The sequence below is a fragment of the Pygocentrus nattereri genome, chromosome 17, assembly GCF_015220715.1.
Source record: "Pygocentrus nattereri isolate fPygNat1 chromosome 17, fPygNat1.pri, whole genome shotgun sequence".
Classification (NCBI taxonomy): domain Eukaryota; kingdom Metazoa; phylum Chordata; class Actinopteri; order Characiformes; family Serrasalmidae; genus Pygocentrus; species Pygocentrus nattereri.
In genome coordinates, this window is record NC_051227.1 from 11,096,868 (window position 1) to 11,108,062 (window position 11,195).

Genomic DNA, 11,195 nt, shown 5'->3' on the forward strand with positions numbered 1-11,195 from the left:
TCATTAATCTGAGACCACCTCTGAAATCTTCAGTCTTCTGTTCGGTGGCGATTGTTTTGGCTTTCAGTCGGATCTTCTTCGACAGCCAGATCAATCGCCTTTAATTGGAAAGCTGCATCATATGCATTTCTTCGAGCATTTTCCATGATCAGGTTGTGTGCATGAAGCGCAAAATGACTGATCTGAAGAATTTACTGTGAGTGCGTTTGATTTAATTCGAAGAGTTTCGTTGGTCCACTGTGACCTGTTCGGTAATTTCATTGGTCTGATGTGACGAGGCTAAATGTTCTGGCGGGCTGAAGCTCGTTAGCCCGTAAAAAAACATAAACTAGCCTCATCATTGTTTAAACCGCAGTGTTCAAAGCGTGAAAAAAGTAGCGGCTTATAGTCCAAAAATTACAGTACACTATATTGGCAAAAGTATTCGGTGTGATCAACCCACCCTTTGCAGCTATAACAGCTTCAGCTCTTCTGGGAAGGTTTTCCACAAGGGTTAGGAGTGTTTATGGGAATTTTTGTCCGTTCTTCCAGAAGCACATTTGTGAGGTCAGACACTGATGTTGAACGAGAAGGCCTGGTTCACAGTCTCCACTCTAATTGTAGTCTTTTCAGGAGACTGTTTAATGTGTTTAATCTTCATGTTGTTCGTGGTCATTCTGGCTTTTTGCTTGGTCTTCATCCTCCTGCAGGGGTGTAGCTGTATCAGTACTCTGAACATTGGTAGCTGACTCTTACTGGACACGCACCTACGGTAACTGAATGTGAATGATGTCTTTGGATTCTCTCAGGCCCATTTCAGGCGGGACGAGTTTCTGGGACGGATAAACGAGATTGTTTACTTCCTGCCTTTCTGCCATTCTGAGCTCATTCAGCTGGTCAGCAAAGAGCTCAGCTACTGGGCCAAAAAGGTACAAACTTGTTTTGCTCTGTATACATTCTACAGGCCAGATGTGTGGATGTGTATTTGGTAACACTTTCGATGAATGTCACATTTTTTGGCGTCTATAAACACATTCATAACATGCTATAATGCATTTATAAAGCATCATACACAGGGCTATAAATATTTGTAACCATGTAACCATGCCTATTATGCATTATGAATTGTTAACATAATAGATTATAAGTACAAACATCAGATTTTAAACTAATGCTGCCATAGTTTTTCACTCAATGTGGAAAAGTTAATGTACACCACCATTAGCTTGGCACTGCATGTCCAATAGATTGCTAGCAGAAATTAGCATTACTGTTCTGTAGTGTTACAGAGTGAAGGGTTCTAACACATGACATTAGAACCAGTGAGGGAACAAATTAAAATGACACACTCTACTATCAAGCATAACATGCTATGTTAACAACTCATAATAAACATGGTTATAAAGGGTAATTCAGTATAATTAATTTTTATAAATATTTATAACCATGTTTATAGTGCCTTATGGATGCATTATAATGTTACTAATGTGTGTTTAGATGCTTATAAACATGACATTCATAGAAATTGTTACTGTATATTTTATATATGACACACTAATATTTTAAGCACCTTTAATGCATCTTTGTGGGTTGTCGCTTCAAACCATCTGTAGTACTGCTGGCTGCAAACCCAGCTGCCCTCTTGTTCATATACATCTTTTAAATAGCTTTTAAAGAGCTGCCTTCAGCAGATGGCACTGGACAGTCTATGCATAAATCAACAAGCAGCAAACTTACAAAAGCAACAGCAAACTGGTGCTCCAGTTCCCCTCAAGAGCCTCAGCTGAAATTAACTGAATTTAAGTTAAATCCCTCAGTATTTAATTTGTCCACTCTGTACTTTTCTATACCCACTGCCACTCTTCCATCCTTCCTATCTTCTAACCAACCAGTTACAGCTGAGTCCTCCTACCCATGCTCTCCTCAGCTGCCTTCAGATTGCATCTAAACTTTCTAGATGAGATATATCTGAGATTAGACAGAAGATAATCCACTTGCTGAAGGAGGCGGAAAGTGGAATACAAGTGAGTTTCCAAAAATTGGAGTCCCAACAACCACCTTCAGCACCTGGTAGACCAGTCACATCAGTTAAACAGTACCTAAAGCGTTTAGAGAGAGGACAAAATCAAACAAAATCAGGCAAAATACGCTGCTGGTGGATTGACCATCACAGATTCCTAAAATATCAGATCTTTATTTTTACTATAGCAATAGATAAAGAGAACCAGTAAAATAGATAACAAGGCAGTTCCATAGTTTCATTCATTTATTGATCAAAGTGATTCAACAAAAAACGTCTTTGTTGGCAAAAGTATGTGAACTGCGACTTTCAGTAACTGGTGTGAGCCCCTCGGCTCCTGTAACTGTTGATCAGCCCTGATCAAGAATCTGCTATATATACTTGGAAGAAACTGTTCATCATGAGAGAGCACCGCCATAACTGACCCAGCGAAGTCTTTTAGGAAACTTATTTTTGAAGCAGATCAACTAATACGTTTCAGTGTTTGGCCTTGACTTGATTCAATTGGCTTCTTCCGCTGCATCCCAAACCACATACTAGCACACTAAATAGTATAAACAATGTAGTGCCATTAGAAGTGCCACTAGGTGAAGGACTGGAATAAGATCAGCCAATGAGACGTGTTCATCAGTCCAGCAGGTCCGCTGGCTGATTATAGCTCTGCTGCTCATTAGCTACTCATTAAAAATCACCAAGTGAATGTTTAAGGCATTTCCTAGATGCGTTTTTTCTCTGACATGATGTTGACGTCTTATTAACCAGCAATTCATTCAACATATAAGGCGCCTAAATGTAACTACTGCAGCATTTAAGGAACTGTGCAACTGCTTATATTATTTATTGGGCTTTCTTTATGACTTAAATGGAGACCTGATCAATGTATCTGTCTGTATATATCGCTGTTGTCAGAACAAAACCTTGTATCTCTATTTTTGTCAATTTTCATAATCAGTGGACCAAAAGAAACGGCTCAAAATGACTTGGAAAAAGTTCTGGTTCCATTGACTTACATTAAAAGTAAAGTAGGTTTTTTCCTTCTCCTGTGAAGTTACAGTTTTGGAGATACAGTGTTTTGTTTCCGACAACAGCTACATATATATATATATATATATATATATATATATATATATATATATATTATATATATAAAATATGTGTGTGTGTGTGTGTGTGTGTGTGTGTGTGGTTAAACAGTGTGTTAATCTGTACTCTATGCACAGAAGCGTTTTTCTTGGTGCTGTTGACAGAACTGAGCTGAAGCTGAGGAATACACAAACACACACAGAGGGAATCAATAACAGCTTGACGACCATAATCGTGTTAGGGAGGTTAACATGTGGGCCATTCATAAATATTTAAATATTAATAAAGCTTCATTTCTGTCAGGCCAGCCCTGCAGGCACAAAAACATGCTCAGAAGCCTCAGAGTGTGTGTGTGTAGTAGCACAGTTATTATTATTCAGTGTTTCTGAAATACGGCTTTCTAATGTACAAGTTAATATTTATTTGTACCATAGTGTCATTATAACACTTTTGTGAGGAGGAGTCGTTTAAACTCCTTCGCTAAGCCAGTTTTGTTTCTTTATGTAACAGCATGTTTTATCACGGCGTGTCTTGGGGACGTGTCTGAGGCTGTTTTTCTGACAGTCCAGCACCAGTTCATCACACTGCACTCCTCTTGAACTTTTCCAATGAATCGCTTCTTTCCTCAATGTGTCCAAAATAAGAGCTTCAGTTTGGTTTTCCAGGCCTTGAGTGAGCAGCAAGGCTTGATTTAGTTGAGGATCCATTTGGTTGTTTTCTTTACCACCCAAGGTTCCCTCAGAAGTCTTCACCAGCACTAATGTTCCATGGCAAAGATGCCCAATCCTGGTCTTGGAAATCTGCCACCCTGCAGAGTTCAGCTCCAACTCTCATCAGACTTACCTGATCCAGATAATAAAGGCCTTCAGGAGCTTCTGAAAATTAGAGCCATGTGTGTTGAATCTGAGCTCTCCAGGGTGGTAAACTTAGAAAAGGTGGTTCTTCAAGGGTTCTTTAGTAATGACAGTGCTTCTATAGAGAACCATTTCCTGCTTCAGTGGTTCTTTGCATGGTGAAATGGTTTGATATAGCACCAAAAAGAGTTCTGCTGTTGTTACGATGTCAAACTTCTAACAATAGAAGAACCCCATGTTCAAAAAGGTGGTTCTTTATACAGCACATTCTCCATCCAATACACCATACAAAGAACCATTCAAGCTCGACATGGTTCTGTGTAAAACTGATGGTTTTAAATAGAACCGTTTTCTTTACTAAAGAACCTTCTTTTTAAGTGTGTATAGATCTCCAGGACCAGGATGGGGCTCCCCTCTTCAAAGGCATCAATATTTGTCCTGTCTCGCTTGTTTATTGTGCAGCTTTCACGTCCATAAAGAACCACAGAGAAGATCACAGTCTGGACCGTTCATGTCATCTCTTCTAGAAACAAATCATCGCATTTGAAGATGAAGCACTTTAGTTATTGTTCTGCCGAGTGCCAGTCTGTGTTGGAAGCTAATTGCTTAAGAAAAATGATTAGCGTCAGATATGAAGCCAATATTGATGATGTATTTATTGTACACTGGAAGAGCAGATGGTTCCATGTCACTGGGTTACTGCACTAAAAAACCTGCATTTTATTTATTTTCATGCATTTGTAAACCTACAGAAATACACCTCTTCAGTGCTAACTCAGGTGGATTCAGTCCTGTTTTCTGCATTTAACTGTGTTTATATATCAGCAGGTATGTACATAAAATTATTGGATATGAACAGATTCAGCCCAGATTCTCATATTAGTACCTTCTTGTATGTTATGGGTATCGGTCAGTATTCTAGAACACTCAGCAACTGCATGTATCTTAAAAAGGGCAGATTTCCCTCAGTGGACGGGGTAGTGGGCAGCATGGGCAAAAATGTATATCACAAACACAAAAGCAAAATATTGTGTTACACATGGACCTTTATTCAAGAAGCAGAGATGTTCGTGCGAATGATGAAACGGCCTCAGTGCGTGAAATCAAGCGCCAGCCTACTAGCAACTCAGTTACATATCATTTACATGAAGCATGCCCTAATTCATGCAGACGATTCAGTAAGGAGCCAATAAAAGAACAGCATTCAATGGCGCGCGAGCCAATGGCTGTGCTTGTAGGTAGACTCTAAGCTGAAGCTTTGATTGCGCTGCTCCACCTACTGACCAAACATTATAGTGTTAAAATTACAACCAGTGCAAAATGTCAAGCAACACGTTTTCGACAGTAGAATAATGTGATTAGTTTGTGTGATTATTTTACGCGAATAACGTTTATTGTTTTTGTACTTGTGTTTTCTTTATTTTGTGGGTGGAGTCAGTAGTATAGAACAAAAGCACAGTGTAATATGCATTACTTTGATAAATAAAGGCCAGTGTGTATCATGCAAGTATCAAAGTATCGTGGTGTTGTTTCTGCCACATTGCCCACCCTTTGACTACAGTGTCTTGTCTCACTTAAACAAATACCCTCTGCCTTCGTCTCCATCTTCCATTTCTACCCAACCCCCCAACCCCACCCCCTCCCCCTCCCCCTCCCCAGGCGAAGCAGAGGCACAACATCACCCTGCTGTGGGAGAGGCCGGTGCTGGAGCTTCTGGCTCGAGGCTACAACATCCACTACGGAGCGCGCTCCATCAAACACGAGGTGCAGCCTTTACCCGATCAATATCGCCATTCGATAAACAATAGAGTGATCAATACTGTCATTCTTTGGCTGTTATTGCTCGCCGCTAAAGACTCAGTGGGGTATCAGGAAGGAAGGATTAGCGCAGGAAAGATGGAGTTTAGGAAAGGATAATGGTGCTCTCATTGAGTTGAAGCACCTATTGAATGAGTATTGGCTCATAGACAGGAAAAGTCTGGTGGTGGACGTCTAACTTAATGATTCTAGATGAAAAAGAAATTCAGTAGTGTTTGAGTTCTCATGTCGTCACTGCCAAAAGAAAAATGTACTTCATGTGTCTCGAATAACTCATACTAGAGAGAAATAACGTTCTTAACTCTAATGAATGTTAATGGAGCAAGTATTTCTGGGTCATTTCTCCTGATCCATTCATCACCCTTTGTAACATGACAGCAACAATAAAAATATATCGTTGCTGTTGGAGCTGAACCCTCGTACCTTGTATGCAAAACTTATAACGGAAGTTAATGGAACCAGATTTTTCCCAAGCCATTTTAGCTTCATCTGGTCTGTTCATCCTGAAGTTTGAACACAATGCGGAGGGTAACTGGAGTTTTTTAGAATTACACAAAGTAAAAAAGCAACAAAAATGGAGATTCGAGGTTTTTGAGCAACAGTGCTGATGTATTTGTATTCCCTGCTTCAACTGCCGAAAGCCTAGTTAAAAGTCAGTATGTGATGAATCTACCTGTCGACCAGGTGGAGCGCCGGGTGGTGAACCAGTTAGCGGCTGCCTACGAACAGGAGCTCCTCCCTAAAGGCTGCACCCTCCGCCTGACTGTAGATGGAGAGACGGAAGAGGAGAAGGAGGGAGGCGCAGCCCCTTCTCTCCGCTTGGAACTGGTGGGTGAAGACAGCAAGTCCCGAAAACTGGACATCCGTCCACCACTCAACCCAGAGGAAGTGGCCTTCGCCCACTGAATACCCGTTTAGGGTGTTGTAGTTTGTGGTTGGGGTGATGGCTTGATGGGACTGGCCATGGGGGGTGGTGGGATTCTAGGACGAGACTTGTGAAAGACGTGAAAATCATTTGCCACATCAACATGAACACGATACCATTCTAGGAGGCCACACAGATTTGTTGGAAATATAAGGTAATATAAGCATTTTATTTATATTAATACAGTAACATGTCCCATCAAATTCGAGGGAGAAAGTAAAAGAAATGGAGAAAGTTATAGAAAGTTACTGTTTTAGTGAGTTAAATTTAGCTATAGGTATCACTAGTTCAGTTTCAGCTAGTTATAGAAGTTATATAAGTTAGAGCTACACTACATGGCCAAAAGTATGTGGACATCTAACCATCACACCTATATGACTTTATTAGACATCCCATTCAAAAACCATGGGCATTAACGTGGAGCTGCTCCTTTGGTGCTATAAAAACCTTCACTCTTCTTGGAAGCCGTCCTTTTTTTGAGAAGATTTTGAGAAGTGAGTGTCTGTGGGAATTTGTGTTCATTCAGTCTGAAGAGCATTTGACAGGTCATACACTGATGTTGAATATGAGAGCCTGGCTCACATTGAACATTCCGGTTCACTGTGGTTGAGGTCATGGCTCTGGGCAGGCCAGTGGAGTTCTTCCACACCAAACTCGTCAAATGATGTCTTTATAGAGCTGCTTTGTGCAATGGGTTTCAGTCATGCTGGAATAGGAAAGGCACTTCCCCAAACCGTTACCACAAAATTTAAAGCATATTATTGTCTAAAATGTCTTTGTGCTATAGCATCAACATCAGCTCTCACTGAAACTAAAGGGCCCAAACCCTGAAAAACAGCCCCAGCCCATCATCCCTCCTCCACCAAACTCTACTGTTGGCACTGTGGCTGTAGCACCAGTAGGCAGTGTTCACCTGACATGCACCAAACCCAGATTTGTCCATCAGACTACCAGATACTGAAGTTTGGTTCATCACTTCAGAGTTTCCACTGCTCCCGAGTCCAGTGGTGGTGTGCTTTACGCATAGTGATTGTAGGCTTATATGCAGCTGTTCAGCCATGGAAAGCCACGTCATGAAGCTGCTGATGCACAGTTCTCTATACTGCATGATGCAAGCTAAGATTTATGATTATTATGTGCTACATTGGTCCTCCTCTGTGAGTTTACATGGTCTACTGCTTCATATTCCATTTCACAGTAATAGCACTTATAGGTGTCTGGGGCAGATCTAGTAGGGCAGAACTTTTTCAGACGACTTGTGCCATAATGTTCAAAGTCTCTGAGCTCCTCAGTACGACCCCTCCTATTTCAAGTGTTTGTCTGTGACGATTGCAGGCTGTGTGATTGATCTTATACAATAACGGGTATGGCTGAAACCACCTGAACTCAGATGATGTCCACCTACTTTGGGCCATATAGTGTAGCAATTTTAGCTATATCATAAGCTATAACATAGCTGACATCCTGACGCAAATGAAGGAATATGATTGTTTTCCAGTTCTATTATGACGTGGTTGGTCTCTAATGAAGTAAACGATGTTGTGTACGTGTAGCTGTATCACTTCACGTCTGGTACATTATCAATCAACTGAGTTTTAAGTTTAAATATTGAGCTTTACTGTGAAATATAACAAGATTAGAAATATGTATATGAGAATGTCACTTTGTGTCACTCCTCAGGTAGATCACATTAATATTTGTGAAAAAAAAAACAATAAATAAGAGACCAAATATTTGTCACCCAGGATTAGTTTCATTGATCACCAGCTTTGAGTAGTAAAGATTGCAGATAGTGTTTGTAAAACTGTGCTAAGCATGTTGTGGAATATTAAAGTTTCAGTAATAAGTTTAAAGCACTGAAACAAGCCAAGGAAAAGAGTACCTGAGAGGTTGGCTACCATGGAAACCCAGCGATAGTGCTTTGCCATATGTATAGAGATGTATAGCGATTCTGCATATATACATAGAAAGATTATAGATGTGTTTGTTGAAGGTCACATGTGAGAAATGAGTGTTCACACACCGATGTTGTGATCGTTGGCTTGAAGAGGGTTTTTTTCTTTCTTTCTTTGAAGCCAAAATTATGAGCTCACCATCGACATTGTGCCATTGAGGGAAATTTTCTTCGCTATTAAAAGAACTTTATTCATCTTTTTTGAAGCCGGCATTCAGCATTAAAGCCTAATACATTGTTTACAGCTACAGTTAGACGGGCTAACTCTCATGTTGCCTGTTAAAACCACTATTTTGAAATAAGACATTGATGCACACTGTAAATAAACATTATATATATTATATATATGTAAAAACATATAAAACCCTTCACACTCCAATCCATACAGTCTGTATATGGAGACTAAGATGCAAAAAAAGCCTCCACTAGTTAAACCTTCCACAGCTTAACCAAAATGAATAGTTACAGTTATCTGTCTGTTCAGCTGTTCACTTAGAGCAATTTAGCCCCACCCACTCACACTGAAGCTATAAAGAGTGTTTAAGGTGGATGGCTTTGTTTATTAGGTACAGTACAGGGCAGCCAATCAGAATAGAGCTCATTTACATATGTCAGTATTAAAGGTAACAAAAACTGCTTTTGTGGGGTAAGGAAATGGAAAGTAGTTTTGGTGCATAACACAAATGTTATTTGGACATGAGGGGGAAAATAAAATGCAGGAAAAATGTGGGAAATGGAGCCTTTAATAAATAAAGATGTGAAACCAGTGGTGTGTAGTCTGAACAACTAAAGTCTGTTGGAAAACTTGCTAAGAGTCACTGCGTGTAGTGCTGTGCCAAAGAGAACCGGTTAAGGTTATTTATCTGGGTAATAAGGTTTATGAGAGAAAATGAAGAGTACAAACAAACATAAATTCAGGAAATAGTAAGAGGAAGTTCTTCAGAAAGTAGCTGATGGCTGATTTGAAGAACAAGGCTCCTCTTGCCGTCACATGGATTTGGTCAGTTCCATGTGGAGCACGTCTGATTTGATTATGATTAACCAAAGCAGGTACTGAATGATAGCAGGAAGTAACACTGAGAGGTCAGGAAATGGTTAAATTAACACATTAACATCCAGAAAATCCCTGCTTATCCTTTTAATGTTGTTTAATGTGTTAATGTTATTTATGTTTATCCTAATATTAGTGTTTTACCGAGCAAATAAATACTGACTGCCCAAATAAACTGCTTTATAATTCTGATTTTCTCAGGCACTGAAGACCAGATTGATCTGTCTGTCTGTCTGTATATACAAACACACACACACACACACACACACACACACACACACATGTATGTATGTATGTATGTATGTATGTGTATGTGTGTGTATATATATATATATATATATATATATATATATATATATATATATATATATATATATATATATTGTGTGTGTGTGTGTGTGTGTGTGTATGTGTATGTCTGTCCAAGGTGTATCCTGCCTTCCGCCTGATGACAGCTGGGATAGGCTCCAGCACACACACACATGTATGTATGTGTGTGTATATATATATATATATATATAATGTGTGTGTGTGTGTGTGTGTATATATATATATATATATATATATATATGTGTAATGTGTGTGTGTGTGTGTGTGTGTGTGTGTGTGTGTGTGTGTGCTGGAGCCTATCCCAGCTGTCATCAGGCGGAAGGCAGGATACACCTTGGACAGACATACACATATGTATGTACAGGGTGAGTCAAAAGTCACAGGACACCGTTTTGTTGCAGAAACGAAAGGGAAACTGACAGATCTGAAGACCCCATTGAGTAACGGGTGAGGGGGCCTGTCTTTTAGGCTATGTCCGGAACATGACCGCCATCTTGAAGCCGCCATATTGGATCAAGGCCAAGTTTTTCCCAATGGGAAGGTGGTCGTGTAGCAGATCAAAGAAGACCGGAATTGTCTCAGAAATCGATCGCCGCAGTCAGATTCGCAGTATCTGTTGTGGTTCAAAAGTTATCAACACAGAAATTGACAACAACAGGGAACGTTGCCCGTGATGCAGCTATGTGACGTGTTCAAAAAAAAAACGGTGTCCTGTGACTTTTGACTCACCCTGTATATTTTATAATGGAATTTTATTTTTTTTGGACAAAATACATCATGTGGACACATTTTCCAAAATGTTTGATACCTTTGGGTGAATATGAAAGGGAATTTATGAAGAGTCAAAAAACGCCGTATGTAATTTGGGAATTTTCGTGCATGTATTTTATGAAAGAATTTGAATTTTTTGCACAAAATACATAGTGTGGAGACATTTTCCAAAACATTTTGATGCCATGGAGTGAACTGTAAGTGAATGTATGAATGGTCAAAAACACACACAAAGGTAAAACTATAGCCTTATGTATTTTTATACATGCGGCTCAATATCAAACATAAATTTTATGATGGAAATAGAAATTTTTGGGAAAAAAAAGCATCATGTGGAACATTTTCCAACACATTTTGATGTCTTGAAATGAAATTTAAAGGGATCTGTGAACGGTCAAAGAACACAAACA

General features: G+C 39.6%; 1 protein-coding gene across 1 annotated transcript in view; it reads left to right on the forward strand.

Annotated features, from left to right (window-relative positions):
- Positions 1-9,876, forward strand: part of clpb (caseinolytic mitochondrial matrix peptidase chaperone subunit B) — an 83,101-nt gene extending 73,225 nt beyond the window's left edge. Inside the window, exons 15-17 of the mRNA XM_037546713.1 lie at positions 789-908; positions 5,596-5,700; positions 6,439-9,876. Coding sequence (XP_037402610.1) covers positions 789-908; positions 5,596-5,700; positions 6,439-6,660 — 447 coding nt within the window. The 3' untranslated portion in view covers positions 6,661-9,876. The remainder of the gene's footprint in view (positions 1-788; positions 909-5,595; positions 5,701-6,438) is intronic.
- The last annotated feature ends 1,319 nt before the right edge of the window (positions 9,877-11,195 follow it).